The sequence below is a fragment of the Diabrotica virgifera genome, chromosome 7 (assembly GCF_917563875.1).
Source record: "Diabrotica virgifera virgifera chromosome 7, PGI_DIABVI_V3a".
In the NCBI taxonomy this organism is placed as follows: Eukaryota; Metazoa; Arthropoda; class Insecta; order Coleoptera; family Chrysomelidae; genus Diabrotica; species Diabrotica virgifera.
Window position 1 is genome coordinate 168,709,390 of NC_065449.1, and position 17,572 is coordinate 168,726,961.

Sequence of the window (17,572 nt, forward strand, 5' to 3'; positions counted from 1 at the left end):
AAGCAGAATGCTTTGCTACACATCTAGAAAAAATATTTCAATCGCATCAACAACAAGAAGAAGAAGCATTAAAGAGCAACTATTTGCAAGAAGAAGAGAACATAATGCCAGTAACTGTAGAAGAAGTAATAAAAGAAATCAAGTATAATTTAAACCCGAGAAAAGCTCCTGGCTTTGATTTAATAACAGGACAAATATTAAAACAGCTCCCAAGAAAAGCAATTGTCAAGTTGACCTATTTAATTAATGCTGCGATCAGATTAAAATATATTCCTTCATTGTGGAAAGTGGCGGAAATAGTAATGATACCAAAACCAGGCAAACCACCACATATAACCTCTTCCTATAGACCAATATCACTGCTACCCACAATGTCTAAATTATTTGAAAAACTTCTCCTCAGAAGATTGCAACCAATTATAGTAAACAAAAAATTAATTCCAAATCACCAGTTTGGTTTTAGGCAAAAACACTCAACTACAGACCAACTCCACAGAGTCACCGATATTATAGAAAATGCACTAGAGGAAAGAAAAGTTTGTTCAGCTTTATTATTAGATGTTGCCCAGGCATTTGACAGAGTTTGGCATGAAGGACTATTTCATAAATTAGAGACTATTCTTCCAAAATCATACACAGACATAATTAAATCGTACTTAACTGATAGATATTTCAGAATCAAGCAAGATGATGCTTATTCTGAACTTAAAGAAATAAAAGCCGGAGTCCCCCAGGGTAGCGTATTGGGCCCGGTCCTATATCTTCTTTATACATGTGATCTACCAGAATTCGATAACTACTGTTTAGCTACCTTTGCCGACGACACCGCCATATTAGCAGTAGGTGAAGATAACGTAGAAACAGCCAATAAACTACAAAATGCGATAAGCAAATTCCAAAAATGGACTAAGACGTGGAAGATTACATTGAATGAAAGCAAATCAGTACATGTTGATTTCACTAATAAAAAAATTCTGTACGCACCAATAAAAATTAATGGACAAGACGTTCCGTATGCCAACACAGCCAAATACCTGGGCTTAACCCTAGACACGAAGCTTCGCTGGAAAGCCCATGTAAAGAAAAAGAAGGAAGAATTAAATATTAAATATAAAAAATTGTACTGGCTACTGGGAAGATACTCAGGGTTGTCAACGTATAACAAGATGCTAATCTACAAACAAGTTATAAAACCAGTATGGACGTATGGTATCCAACTCTGGGGATGTACAAAAAAGACAAACTTGAAAATAATACAAACTTTTCAAAACAAAGTATTAAGGGGCATAGTTAACGCCCCTGGTACATCCGTAATGACGATATCCACAAGGATCTACGAATGGAGCCCGTCGACAAAGAAATCCGAAAACACGCAGAAAGTCATGAAAAAAGACTTCTTCTCCACGAAAATATTGAGGCCATCCAGCTCCTGGACAACTCAAACCAGAAAAGAAGACTGAAGAGGACCAAACCTCACGAGTTGGTGTAGTGTGCGACAAAGCTAATAGCGGAGCATTGCGCGACTAGTGTGCAAGCAACGTGTTGGTGTAGTGCGTGATAAAGTGAAAAGCAGCGCTTTGTGTGATAGTGCGCAATCAAAAAGTGCGCCAGTAATAATAAAGACAACTAAGAAGACATCAAAGGGTGACTCTTAGATATTAAGTAGTTAGTAAGATAGGACAGATAAAAAGTTACTCATTGGTCAAAGACCAGATTGTAGCACTTAGCAAATAAAAAAAAAAACATTGAAACGGCCTCCGCTTGGTATCTCTGGCCAATCTTACACATTTGAAAGATATATCTGTGAAAGGGTGGATTTTTACACCGTACTCCATGAAATATTTTTCTTGTATAATTTTTGCTGTAGTATTCCACCTTGTCTTTACATACGACTCTTTATAGTCTTCGCCATTGCCTTTTCTATGTTAAAGACATAATCCTCGAGAATTTTTGCTAGTTCCGTTATGGTAGTACATTTTTTAAGCGTAAAATTTCTCACCCGTAGGAACTCACGATATTACAGTACATGTTCAATAATATGTTTAACTTTACATTTTTTTCCTTTGCTGATTCTCTTTATGTTTCTCCATAAAGTGTTCTCTTCCACCGAATTTTATGTACGTAAGTACTTCAGATACTGATGTTCTCGATCTTCTTACTGTAGTTCTCAAAGTATTTATATTACTTTACCTCTTAAAGTTCATATTATATTTACTAATAGTAAATTTTTAGGTAGACAACTACTGCTACAGATCGACGAAAATCTAGTAAAAATATTTGACTTATTTACTTGTTTTTAGAGAAGCAGTGAATTTACTAATGACAGTAAATAATAAACTGAACGTTAGCTCAATACTGAAATACCTACTTATAATTCTGTAAATAGGATTCTCTCCTATAATAGGTTAAGAAAAATAGCTGTAAATAGAAAGTTTGGCTAACCTAATGACTATCTCCCATCAATTGATGCATCATGTGACGAAAAAGTAAACAGATATTTTTTAAATAATTTAATAACAAAATAAAAATCGGAAAATTTTCCTGTATTTTGCTGATCCAAATCCTAGAATCACCGTATAAATTTTTATAGAGTTTTGCATATCTTTATATAATGAACTTTATTTAGAGCTACAGTACGTATAAATCGTAAACTCACATCAAATAAATAAAACTTTTAGCGATTGTAAATGCGAATGATGTATAGTACGCAAACATTTTATGTCGGCTTTATATATTTTCGTTTGAATCAGGAGAAGGTAAAGTAGGTACTTTAAAGAAGATATAATATTTTATTTTATTTCGTCTGGAATTTAAAAAGATATACAGAAATATTTTCACTAATAAATTACATTACATTACATTTACATCCATTTTAGTCCTTAAGAGGCTACATCAGCACGTCATCAAGACGGAAAACGCGCTCCAAGATTGCAGCTTTACAATATTACGTTGCAGTATTACAAAAACCAGTCTGTGCCGATATGAAGAATAACAAAAAATACACTTTCTTTAAAAAACATTTTTTTAAATTAAATTAAATGACTGAAAGAAATATGGGCGTAAATCTTTTAATTCAAAATATATTTTACTGCTGTCAGAAAAAAAAAAAACAAATTGGTTATTCCACAAATTATAAACATTGCTTTATTTCGCTTAATAAAGAGGCTGGTAGGTGGCAGATTGAATACTGAGTTTAAGCGAAAAGCAATGTTTTGTTGTCAAATATTAATAATATTTTCTGTTTTCTGGTAGCAGCAAAATGTATTTTGAATTAAATAAATTACGCACATTTTTCTTTTTGTGTCAATTAATTTAATTAAAAAAAATTTGGGACACGCCCTGCATAATAATTATGTTTATATTATTTAATCGAGAATTGAACTACCTTTTAAATGAGCAATCACGCGGCTCCTATTTGCAATTGAAAAAATTATCGACGACGTCATTACCTCCAGACGCATGACGTCACTATGACATATATGCCAAAAAATCATAAATAATTATCAACAATCGACCTGTTGTTCTGAAGCTATTTCCTTGTGGCATTTTCGTAATTATCTAGTTTTGATGGGAAATAAGCCACAAATTTACTAATAAAATGGTTTTATTAACGTTAAGACGTCCAAATCGGATGCCGTTGTAAAATTCAAAAAATATTGTATATATTTTTTGTATTTTGACAACGGCATCCAATTTGGATGTCAAAAAGTTAATAAAATCATTTTTTAGTAAAATTGTGGCTTATTTCCCATCAAAACTAGTTAATAACAATCGACCTGTTTCGGGAATTTCCAATAATAGTAGGGGAGGAAAGTAAGCTAAATGTGCAGTCATTCGAGCGTTACGAGGGGGGGAATCTATTGGGTGGTGAAAATTAAGTCCTAAAACCGAAACAAGTTAAGTTAAATTTTCGATTTTAGTGGGGACTTTCCATTTTTAATTTAATTTTCCATTTCCAACAACCGTTTTTTCCGATTATAGCGCCATCTATCCATAATTCGAAAAAATGTCTCGAATAAAAGTTACTAGTTTTTACATAAGGAATCCAAATCTGCAATAAAAAAGGGGCTCCTATTATTTAAGATTTTAAGGAATCGTGTTTGGTGCTATTCGACAGATTTTTTTAAAATATTGAATACTTGTATTTTTCAATTTTTTGATCTGATGCTCATTTCGCGAAATATCGCGGGGTTCTAATTTAAAATTTTAAATTTACACCCACCCCCTCCGTGGGATGTCGTCTTTGGTATCATTCGATAGAGTTTTGAAAAATATTGAGCACATATTTCTTAGTTTTTCGATCTGTCGTTCATTTCACGAAATATTCGATTTTTTCTTGGGAAACTTTGTGACTTACTCATTTCCTTACGCCCCGCTTGAATTGTCAGATTGTTAAATATAATAATTTAAGCGGGGCGTAAGGAAATGGGTAAGTAACAAAGTTTCTCAAGAAAAAAGCGAAAAACCGAAGAAAAAGCGAAGTTATATTATACTGTTTTGCATGTACTTAACTTACCTTATTTTAATCTGACGATTTCGATTGTTTCTAAGGATAGATTTTTTTTCGGCACCCCCTTAACGAACTTCCCTGTATTAAGCCAATATATTGTGGTAGAGGATATTTACAGGGTACAAGGTTTCTCCCTATGTGATAATCTGACGCGCTCGAGTAATTGCAAAAATCCCCGCTTGGGCTCCCCTACCATAATGTTGTTTATTTATCTAATAATGAATTTATGCGTTATTTTATGGACGTACTCTATTGTACCGTTAAAGGTAAAACTAAAAGTACCTATATAAATTTTCTTATACAGTCTGTTCCAACGAAAATTTGACCCCCCCCAGAAACTCAGAAACCAACAGCTTCTTCAAAATTTAAAAAAACACGTCAATTTTAATGGGAGGGGGACTAATTTTCATGCAAAATTTATGCCCTCAAATGTAACTCCCTACTGCACCGCATTGACCCCCACTTTCTTTTAAATAGCAAGTGTGGTATAGTGGCACATCATTTCAAACGTTATTTTTTTTCTCTAAACGAGGCTTTATTTTTTTTATTTACGTAATAAATTTGAAGATAATTTTGGACTTAACAAAAACCTATTATAAATTAGTTAAATTCAAAATTACCTTTAAAGGTATTCCGCAAATTAAAAAAAAAATAGAGGGTTCTGTAGAGAAAAAAAAATATCTTTCAAATGATGTGCCACTCGATCACACTTGCTATTTAAAAAAACTGGTGGTTGATGCGGGGCAGGGAAAGGGGGACGAATTTTGCATGAAAATTCGTCCCCCTTTCAATACAAATTGACAAGATTTTTTTTAATTCTGAAGAAACTCTTGCTTTCTGAGTTACTGGGGATGTGGTCAAATTTTCGTTGGAACACTCTGTATATTAATATAAGTTTAATCTTAATCCTAAGCTAATTACAAAATATTTTATATAGGATGCCAAAGAAAAAACGTTGCATATGTGTATTATGTCAAGAGTTTATAATGATTAGCAATCATAAAACAAAGATGCATATTTAAAAATAAACCACTACTCGTATTTACGATAACGTTTGATCGCTTTGAATACATACAAGTAATAATATAACTTTGATCTTCTACATGAAACAATTTAAGTATCAAAGGACAAAATATCAATATTTAACTATTGCTCGGAGACTGAACTAGGTAACGGAGGAACTTACTTTGACAATCGCTAATTAAACTTATTCTATTTGAATGTAGTTATCAATTTAATCAATTTAATTGTTTGATACAATCATCTTAATTTTGCAAGCAAAAGAAAGGTTGATCTTGATTTCATATTCACAATTTTCTCAGTTGTTTTTTTTTTTGTGAATAAAATACATTTAATTACGTCATTATCATGGTATTTACCTAAAATTTTAATAAAATAAATTTTCTTCTTCTTGTTTCTTGTATGTAGGCTTTGAAGCCTGTTTCTTCTTTATAGTAGGGAAGAAAAGTATGCTAAATGTGCAGTTACTCGAGCGCTTTGGGGACCTATTTTGTTGTGAAGAGTAGGTTTTAAACCACAAAAAGTTAAGTAAAGTTTTCCATTTTAGTGGGGACTTTCCATTTTTAATTTAATTTTCCATTTCCAACAATCGTTTTTTCCGATTATAGCGCCATTTCTCCATATTTCGAAAAAATGTTACGGCATCCGAATCTGCAATAAAAAATGGGAGCTCCTATTTAAAATTTTAAAGTAACCCTCTACCCCATCTCCGTGGGGGTCGTGTTTGGTGCCATTCGATAGATTTTTCAAACATATTGAATAAGTGTATTTTTCAATTTTTTGATCTGATATTCATTTCGCGAAATATCGCGGGATTTGTATTTAAAATTTTAAATTTACCCTCCACCCCTCTCCATGGGGAGTCGTGTTTGGTATCATTCGATAGATTTTTGACAAATATTGAGCAGCTATTTTTTAGTTTTCAGATCTATCGTTCATTTCGCGAAATATTCGCTTTTTTCTTGTGAAACGTTGTGACTCACCCATTTCCTTACGCCCCGCCCAAATCGTCAGATTCTTGAAATATACACTGCTTTGCATGTACTTAACTTACCTTATCTTAATCTGACGATTTCGAGTTTTTCTAAGGACAGATTTTTTTTGGGTCCCACTTAACGAACTCCCCTGTGTTTAGAGCCAATATATCGCCGCTTCGCAAGAACGTAGGCTTGAGTCAAAATTTGACGAAATTGACTTATTAATACAGATCTACTAAAATAAAAGTAGGGGAGTGCAATTAGAACGAAAACATGCATTGTTTCGGAAAAATTCAAACAAGCTTATATTTTTCTAAAATTTTTTATACATGTTAAAGTAAAAAGTTCTACTCGCAGATTTGGCCGCTAATTGTTTATTAATTGTTTAAACAATAACAATTGTTTTGTATAAATAATTTTAAAAATATCGTTAAATTCATCATTTAACTTTGATCAAATATGTTTCTATGTTGTTTTTGTTTCTATTTTATTTTGATTATGCTGAATCCGAATATGGCATTGCAATTTGAAAATTCTTATACCGAAGCCCTTATACAGTGTGTCTGCGTAGTTAGGAACCACATGAAAAACTTTTTTTATTATCAATTTTACGAAAAAATGTTATTCTTCATCAAGTGCTCTGGATAGTCAAAAATCTAAAACTCAACCATCAGATATCAAATTTGATCAATTTTATACGAATTATGTCAAAAATATGAATTTCGTTAGAGAGCAAAGTACCTTTACATTCTAGAATATCAAAAAAATGATATTATGAAAAGTTGTTGGAAATTAACAACTATGTTTAAATAAAAAAAACTTACATCATTCTAATCGAAAAAAAAATTTTATTTTTTCTCAAATTACGGATACTCATCATCATTTTATTACAATTATGATAACTATTTTATTATCACTTTTACGAGAACAAGTTATTCTTCATAAAATGCTCTCCCTGGTCTAAAACCTAAGATGCAACCATCAGATATCAAACATTTTTAGTTTTATACGAGGTATGTAAAAAATATGAATTTTTCTTAAGAGTTAAGTGCCTTTATTATTCATAATATTTTAATTAGAAGGATGTAATTGAACACTAAAATTAATTTTTTATTTCCAAACAACATTTCTTAATAACAATTTTCGATATTGTGAAATTTAAAGGTACTTTACTCTTGAGTGAAATTCATATTTTTTGATATACCTCGTACAAAATTAATTAAATTTGATATTTGATAATTGCCTTTTAGATTATATATTATATACGATGCAGAGTATATTATAAAGAATAACTTTTTTTCGTAAAACTGATAATAAAAAATTTATCAATAGTTTTCACGTTACGCAGACTTACTGTATAAGAGCTAAAAGAATTTTTTTGCTGAACATTTATTGTTGTTGAAGCTTATTATTAAATGTATTTTAGGTAAGTTTTACAGAAAAAGTTTTGATCACTTTGTATAAACATTTTTTTAAGCTGGTAATTTTCGGTTTTTGTATTACATTTTTGTTATCTTTCTTAATTTTCTCAAAAAGAAATAGTTTATTTCACTTCTAAAGTAAAATAATTTAGTGCATTTGAAAGATTACATCCTAAGCTTTATAAAATTGCTTACAAAATTGTAATAGGTCTGTTCAAACTTAATTAATACCGTCTTAAAATGGTGGTAATTCTATAAAACTACGAAGATTTCAAAAATTACATTTCTTGAGACGTCATATCATTCGAAATAAATTTTTGAGTTTTTTTTGAATAAAACATCATTTAGCAAGACGCTTAAAAGGTAAGCTGTGCAAAATTGAGAGTTTTATATGAAAAATTGTATTAGTTCCACATTTTTAAATCACGTTTAATCAAAATTCATGTAAGGCTCATTTTCCGCTCACACCGTACTTATGCCCATACATTTTATTTCTTTCTAGTATAACCATAAGATAGCTTAATTATTCTTCTTTCATGTTCAATTTGTAAAATTTCATTTGATACATTAGTTAAAGAATTACATTAAAATAACTCAACCGTGCACTTCACCGTACTCTAGTTTACAGTGCGCCAATGTTTGTGAGAAGTGTGATTTTAGCGTTATAAATAAAAATTATAGAAGATACAGATTTAATTTTAGAAGATTCCCTATATAATTTTTTTTTTAATTTTCTGAATTTTTCAACGGTCAAGTCAGTTTTTTGCTAAAATTTATATTTTCGGGGTTATTTAAAAAAACATCGAATTTCGCAGTTCATTTGTTTAATAAAAAATGAAGCACCCACTTCTCGAGTAGAACTTTTTGATATGTTGTTTAATAAACATTTCTTAATGAAATTACAAAAAGTTCTATCTTGTTTGATTTTTTCCGAAGTGAAAATCTATAAGCACTCCCCTAAATTATCTATCGTGTGAATAAAGACCTATGACGTTAATAATAATAGTCGCTAAGAGATGGCATCAAGTGTCTATATTATTTGTTTAGCGCGAAATTGGTTATTATATACTTAACATTTTCGTATGAATAGAGACCCAAGTTAGTTACGCCGCAGAATAGAGCAAAATTTGAAGCAATTTGTTTGTCTACTTCTCGTCAAGGACGACCGATCTTATACTTACGATTAGTTTTTGTGAAAATAAATTCTCTCTAAAATAAGGACCCTTTTGTAGTTAGGAGGTTAGGTCAGCGTTTTAACAAAGTTGAAGTAAATATTTCTGAGGAAAAAAGACTCAAATGTAATAGCGGCTAACAAAAACACTTTATAAATTTATCTAGTTATCACAGTTTGTATTTAGATATATTTTAAAAAAAATTGTATAGGTAATTTCTTTAAAGTAACAACTTATTCGGAGTTATTCTTATATTCATATCCATAAAAATTTTAAATGCCTCTCCTCTAAAATCGTCTATTTTGACTTAAGCCCACGTTCTCGCGAAGCGGCGATGTGGTAGAGGTACATCTACAGGGTACCAGGTTTCTCTCCATAATATGATAATCTGACGCGCTGGAGTTACTGCAAAAATCCCCTTCTTGGGCTCCCCTACCATTAATATTAGCCTACTAAATTGTTTAAATTATCGCACCATCTTTTTCTGGGTCTTCCAATACTTCTTCGTCAATTTGGTGACTTATCTCGTGCTATTCGTACTATACTATCCTCTCTGTCCGTTCCACTCCTGTCTCCATTTTGTCACCCATCCATTCATGTTTTCTCAGTGGCGGCTCGTGATTTTTACAATAGGGGAGGCCATACCTAACTGTAAAATATCTAGACAAATTTGCACTAGCAAAAAAAATCCGCCAAAAAAATCTAATTTAAGGCCCCATTTTTTGACCATTTTTTATTTACATTTTATAATATCATCATAATTCACAATTTCATAATATCATATCATTTTAAAAATAGTTAGTCTAATTGTAAAAGTATAATACTTAAGTTTGTGTCGTTTAAAATAAAAATGTATACCATTTTTATTCAGTTGCAATGTGAAGGCAAAACAATCTTACTTTTCAATTAGAATACGGAGCGCAGTCCAGTCCTCTGAATCGCGATTTTCGGCTCTTATTGGAGCCTCATCGGAGAGAACGTGGGCACTGTTCTCCATACCCAAATTGACCAGCACCGAGAGCTTTTCCCACCCATTGCAACTGAAGTGAAGGTATTAGGTGACTAGCGTCATCTGGAAATTGAAAGATGAAGTAGTTTTCAATCCTAATAGCAAAATTAATAATATTGAAAATATTAAAAACATTACTAAAAGATTTTTAAATTGAAAACTTATTGGTACACTTTCCTGGTGACACCTCCAAGGCTTCTACAATATGCAAGCACATTGATGCTGCAGTGAAGACAAAGGGAAAGAATTCTACACTATGCAATTCACATCCCCCGTCTGCAGCTTGGTAAAGTTCCAACGGAAAATGCACCTGATTACTCTACGGAGTAATACGACTATAAAATAAAAATGTATACCATTTTTATTCAGTTGCAATGTGAAGGCAAAACAATCTTACTTTTCAGTTAGAATACAGAGCGCAGTCCAATCCTCTGAATCGCGATTTTCGGCTCTTATTGGAGCCTCATCGGAGAGAACGTAGGCACTGTTCTCCAGACCCTAATTGACCAGCACCGAGAGCTTTTCCCACCCATTGCAACTGAAGTGAAGGTATTAGGTGACTAGCGTCATCTGGCAATTGAAAGATGAAGTAGTTTTCAATCCTAATAGCAAAATTAATAATATTGAAAATATTAAAAACATTACTAAAAGATTTTTAAATTGAAAACTTATTGGTACACTTTCCTGGTGACACCTCCAAGGCTTCTACAATATGCAAGCACATGGATGCTGCAGTGAAGACATTGAAGCATAGTGTAGAAATCCTCCCCTTTGTCTTCACTGCAGCTTCCATGTGCTTGCATATTGTAGAAGCCTTGGAGGTGTCACCAGGAAAGTGTACCAATAAGTTTTTAATTTAAAAATATTTTAGTAATGTTTTTAAAATTTTCCATATTATTAATTTTGCTATTAGGATTGAAAACTACTTCATCTTTCAATTGCCAGATAACGCTAGTCACCTAATACCTTCACTTCAGTTGCAATGGGTGGGAAAAGCTCTCGGTGCTGGTCAATTAGGGTATGGAGAACAGTGCCTACGTTCTCTCCTATGAGGCTCCAATTAGAGCCGAAAATCGCGATTCAGAGGACTGGACTGCGCTCCGTATCCTAATTGAAAAGTAAGATTGCTTTGCCTTCGCATTGCAACTGAATAGAAATGGTATGCATTTTTATTTTATAGTCGTATTACTCCGTAGAGTAACCAGGTGCATTTTTCGTTGGAACTTTACCAAACTGCAGACGGGGGATGTGAATTGCATAGTGTAGAATTCCTTCCCTTTGTCTTCACTGCAGCATCCACGTGCTTCCATATTGTAGAAGCCTTGGAGGTGTCACCAGGAAAGTGTACCAATAATTTTTCAATTTAAAGATATTTTAGTAATGTTTTTAATATTTTCAAACTTATTAATTTTGCTATTAGGATTTAAAACTACTTCAATTTTGTGTCGTTTATTTGTTAACAATTCTATATCTTAAGTAGATATGCATATCAAAATAAATACAGATTTGAAGTTTTGCAGTCCATTCAGGTTGAAGGTTCATATTTTTTAAGATAATCAACTGAATTTTTTTAATTCTAAAAGCGGCCTACTGCGAATCCAAAAACACGGTAAATTACCGATATTTTGCTTTGCATTACAGATATCGGAAAAAGTTATTTGAACAAGTTGTTCAATATTATTCTAATCCCACATACCAAATTTCATCACAAAATTCGCACTTTTGGTTTTTTCATTATTTGTAGTCAGGATCCTACAATCGCAGAGAGGCTGCTGGTCGATTAGCTGCCCTTGCCCAATCTCCGGGCAGCGTGTGCGTTAAGCGATAATCCACCTCTAAGGAGACCGGGTCTCCTTAAACTACCATGCTTAAACGCTGCTGGGCTGCGCGGAGCATTAGCAAGTGAGATTTTCCGGACAGCAGCCTCCTCTGCGATTTTGGGATCCTGACTACAAACAATGGAAAAACTAAAAGTGCGAATTTTGTGATAAAATTTAACATGTGGGGTTAGAATATTATTTGTAATAACTTGTTCAAATAACTTTTTCCGATATCTCTAACGCGAAGCAAAATAGCAAAGTAAACAAAACAGTGTAGCACGTAAAAAATTTATGGGGAGGCTAAGCCTCCCTTGCCTTCTCTGACCAGCCGCCACTGTGTTTTCTACATTGCATGCTCTTCTTATGATTTCGCTTTTCTCCCTACCCAACAGACTTTTCCCTGATAGTAGTTGAAGTATTTTCATCTCTGTTGTTTCTAGTAGTCGTCTTGTTTTAGATGTGTCAGGTCTTGTCTCCGTCGTGTATGTCAACATAGGTCTAATTGCTGCTTTATAGATTCTTGCTTTTTTTGTCACGTCTTAGGTGTTTGTTCTTCCAGATTGTCTGATCAAGATATCCTGCCGCTTTACTTGCTTTTGAGATTTGTTGTCCTACTTCTTCTTCAACGTCTCCGTAACTAGTTATACATATTTATAGATATCTAAAACTTGCTTCGTGCTTTACTATTTTCTCATCGATTTTTATTTTACATCGTGGTGGGTACTTAGATGTCATACATTTGATTTTTTCTGATATTATCATATTGTATTTCTTGGCAGTTATGTTGAAGATGTGTCTTTGGAGATTTTCTTCGATCCCGGCGATTATTATATTAAAGAGCAGTGGGCGTAGCGAGTCACCTTCTCTGAGTCCGCTTTGGACTGGTCTAGACTGTGTTAGTTTTCCATTTATCTTTGCATGCATTCGGTTATAGAGTCGAGATTTTAAATGGTTTGTATAATATTGATTTTAAGTTTCTTCTATACAGTAGGTGTAAGACGTCTTCGACGTGGATGCGATCAAAAGCCTTTGTCAGGTCTATAAAACGTAGATATGCTAGTTTATTCTACTCGATGGCTTTTTTTAGTACAAATAAGGCGTCTACGCAGGATCTTCCGAATCTGAATCCTTGTTGTTCGTCTAATAAAGTTGTTAGTTTATTGATTTTGTTGGTTAGGTCTTTTATGGTAAGCTTAATTGCGGTGTTCAGTAGATCTATATCTCTATAATTGCTGGGGTCCTTATTGTTTCATTTCTTGAACATTGCTCTTTCATCATTATGCTGTTTCTTCATGCGTCTGGTATCTTGCAGTGTCATATTAGTTTTGTATAAGTTTTGTCATCTCTAGGGTTATACTTTCTCGTCCGTGTTTTAGAAGCTCGTTGGTTATTCCGTCTAGTCCTGAAGACTTTTTATGTTTGAGTGAATTTATGGCTATGGAAATATAATAAATCCACTCTATATTATCAAAACACTTTAGATTAAAAATCCAATTTTTAAAATTGAAGGACAAATCTAAAAATACGTAACTTTAGCTAAACAAGCGATATAACTTTGTAAGTTCTCAGTTTTTACCCAATGTGACAGGAAGTGAAACCGCAAGTCGTTGTTGGAACTCTTCGTGTAACTTCGCGTCGATTGATATGCTATTTCAATAACTTTTATTCATTTTTTCCAAACTTTTAAAAGCAACTAAATATCAGAGCTATTGTACATACTTAAATACAAGATATTTGATATATTACATGTACTATTTCTGCTATTATAATGCGGCACTTCCCGTTACACCTTTATAAGCGGAAGTGACATAAAAATCGGAAGTAAAATTTTTGTTCTCATCTTGCTATGGCTCGTCGAGTAATACTTTCGATTGAAACTCTAGATCCTCTAGTTATATTTGGGTCCATAGAGACGGACTAACACATAGGCATGAAAATGGAAGTCATTATTTTGTTTTCATCTTGCTATAGCGCGTCGAATAATATATTGTACATACAATAACATGCAATTCATCAATACACGCATTTCTAGAACTGGAAGTCCGAGGTCAAATTTCTCCACTCGAATATTATCTTTCAGTTTTACACTCGCATTCGATATGTCATTTGTCATTATAGCTGTTTTAATAACGAAGGAGTTATATTCTCGGACCGATGGGCGGACGAACATACAGGTATGAAACCGAAAACACATATTTGTTCTAGTCTTGCTAAGTCGCGTCGAATAATATATCGCTTGTACTATTATGGAAGCTTTAAAACAGTACTTACGGTTGCAACTCTAAAACCGGAAGTAACAGGTCAAATTTCTCAACTTTAATACCATCCTTGGGTTATAAGCTATCAGTCCACACCTTACGTGTCGTTCTATCTGGTATAATGACAGACGAGCTGTGTTTGAAAAGTCCCTGTGAGAGACGGACAAGAATAATTCAAAATATTCACTTTTTTTCAATATGAGTAAAAACAGAAAACGAGAAAAAAGAAAATCAATAAAAAAAATTTGTATGAACAACCTTATCTTCATTAGTGTTGAGTAAACATTATTAACGATTTAATTAAAGATCACTGCAGGATTATACGTACATGCAACATCGAATAAGCACTAAGAGACGACTAGTTTAGACCAGCTCACTCTGATCATCTATTTTTTATCAATTTAAAATTTAAATACATCTTTATACCTACCCAACCATAATCGTTAAACATACTGTAACCGGTACTGGAATGTTTTGAATGTCGTTTTCTTTAAAATCTTCGGAACACGTTTCACTTACAATGGATACCCTTGGTCCCAAAGGCGGTACGGAAATGGAACTCTAGAACAAAATAACAATATTAACAAACTAATGAACAAACTTTAACAAACGAATTTTGAAAACTTTGGAAGTTACAATTTTGTCCTTTTGATTTTAATTTTGGCAAACTCGTCAATCAGATTGGTGTAGTCTAAAGTGGCAGCTAGTGAGGACTCTGTCTAAATTAGTGCTAATTTTTTTAGTTTAGTTTGTCTTACGTAGCTTCGTAAATAGTTTTTAATCATTGATTAAAAAAGTTAATTTATTAATTTTTAATTTTGAAAAACTTTTTTTCCCAAGATACCGAGACAAAGAGTGTTACTAAAATTCTTAGGGCCGGTATTTTCTGCACCTCGCATGGCAAAATTCCTCTAACCGGGGTTTAATCGGGACAGATAATACCGGCCCTTAGTGATGCAACTATATTTGGGTATAAAGAAATGAGGTTATTTTGGAACAAATAGTTCAAATTCTCTATCTAAAGGTTTCATGAAGTATAGTATCATTTGGAATAAATCATGCAATAATTTTTCTAGAAAATCATTTGCCTCTATATCCGATTCTTTTTCTATGAAAAGTATTGAATGAAGATTTTCTAGTATTTTTCTAGTATTTTATGATCTTTCCTTTTTCCCTTTTATGATATTTCCCTCAATTTAAATTAAAAATATATAAAAATTTCACAGATCAAATTGACGCATTTTTCTTTTGCCTCAATATTCGTTTTCATCAGGAAATTCGGAACTTAGTTAAAGATTTTCTGCAATTTCATTATCAGTAATTTTCATTTGGTCATAGCCAAATTGTCAGTAAATTTTCATTTTTTTCCATGGTTTATGACAAAATCTTCACACAATCTGACAAATTTATAGTTACATGCTTGCAACATCTTCGATACTGAATTTATATAAAATAAATATCATGCCAAAGAACTACACCGCATAAAATTTATAATTTTTCATATTTTTTACTAATCCTCGTGCTTTGACTTTAGTTTATAAATCATTGTTGACGTCTTCTATTGTTTCGAATAAGGCATGATATATTTCACACAATTGAAATCTTAGAGGGGTCAATGCATCTATTCGACTTAACCATCTAGTAGCTACTCAACGGTTTACGGCTTTAGTGTTAGTTGTAAAACATGTTGTTTTCAAAACTTCCCAACGCTCTGTTAAACCAAAAAAAAATGTACAGTTCTTGTATATTACAAAAAAGGCTGTTGTTTCTGTAGAAGAAGACGCTGTGTCATTTATGACCAAGGTGGCATGCGCAGGGCACCTAAAATGCCGTCGGATATTTTTCAAATATTGTTTTGCGCACCCTTTATTATTCCTTTCATATTACCCCCGTTATCATAGCCTTGTCTTCTGAGCCGTTTTAAATCAAGAACTAATTTTTCCAAATTTGTGAATATAAGTTCAGTTGAACCTTCACCAGTTAAATATTTTCGGCTAACACTTGGTCCTATATATATTTTTAATTATTGAATGGCTCAATTTGTATTTTGATTTTACTGATTATGCCGCCCCCTTGTGATTCCGCCTGATGCGGCTGCCTCACCGCATCATAGCACCGCACGGCCCTAAGTGTAAGCATATTTTTATTTTTTATATATATGAATGTGTGTACATTGTTTTTGAGTATGTTTGTAGACAGATTGCAAATTATTTTAAGAGTAACAATATTTATTTTTTCTTGTTTTTGTTAGGAAAGGCACAAAAGTCTCTGGCACTTGATACATACTCGTAATAATCAGGCCCGAACTGGCCAGCCGGCCAACCGGCCCGCGGTCCGGTGCCATGAGCATGCAGCTACCGTTTCCCAAAAATAGTTTCAACTTGCTCTCGATTTCGACGTTTCATTATTTCACTTGTTCAAATAACACCTGTGTATGGTGGTTTTTCAAAATACAACTCATACCAGGGGTCAGGTAATCGACCAGCGAATACGTTCGATAACGAAAAGAAGGGTCAAAAATCGAGGCCCTGGGCCTGTTTAGTATAAGAAGCGAATACGTTCGATAATGAACCGAAGGGTCAAAAATCGAGGCCCTGGGCATATAGCCCGAAAATAGCACCGACGGTTTTGTGTTATAGCCCGATCAAAGAACAATCTGACACCAAAAAAAATAAAGGAATGATAAAAATTTGGGAATAGGATGTTGAAATTGTCTATTATTATATAAGAAAAATTTTACAATTCTACGTCCCCTCCATTTTACAAATATGGAGGGGAATACCCCCTCTCGAAGATGAAAAAAATAAATTTAAAAATAAGACCGGAATTGGATAAAATGACTAATTCTAAACATCTTTTCTTTTATAGAGTTTTTTCACTATGTCAATACTTCTCGAGGTATTTGCGAGTGAATATGTTCATGCTTAACAAAATAAAACAGGTTTTTGGACGGTTTTTCCGAGAGAACTCAAAAAGTAAGTAAGTAGAACAGAGTTGCAGCTAATGAAAAGTAGGTTCTTCTTCGTCAAATTTCAAATCGAATGTTTCGATGTGAAATAACCCAAAAACAGAGAACTTTTAGGGGAAAATTCATTTTTAAGTTTTTTAAAGCATTTAAAAAAGGTTTATTTTTGTTTAAAAAAAAACTTGTAGTGGTAAAAGTAAGTGAATTACGCTCAAAATATTGTTGGTCCCTTTTATTTTTTGGTAAAAAAATCGCGAAAATCACCCCCTAATTAGCATCACATATACATTTTAATTACCACTTCACAAGTTACTTGGTCTACGTATTATTTATATGATCTGTAAGTTTCATCGGTTTAAAGTGCTTCGTTTTGAAAAAGCTCTAGTTAAAATGGCTAAACGAGTAACTGATCACGGGTTT

At 32.8% G+C, this 17,572-nt stretch overlaps 1 protein-coding gene across 1 annotated transcript in view; it reads right to left on the bottom strand.

Moving 5' to 3' along the window:
* Window positions 1–17,572, bottom strand: part of LOC114325462 (TWiK family of potassium channels protein 18) — a 962,626-nt gene that overhangs the window by 77,556 nt on the left and 867,498 nt on the right. The window contains exon 6 of the mRNA XM_028273543.2: window positions 14,618–14,748. Within this exon, the coding sequence (XP_028129344.1) occupies window positions 14,618–14,748 (131 nt within the window). The remainder of the gene's footprint in view (window positions 1–14,617; window positions 14,749–17,572) is intronic.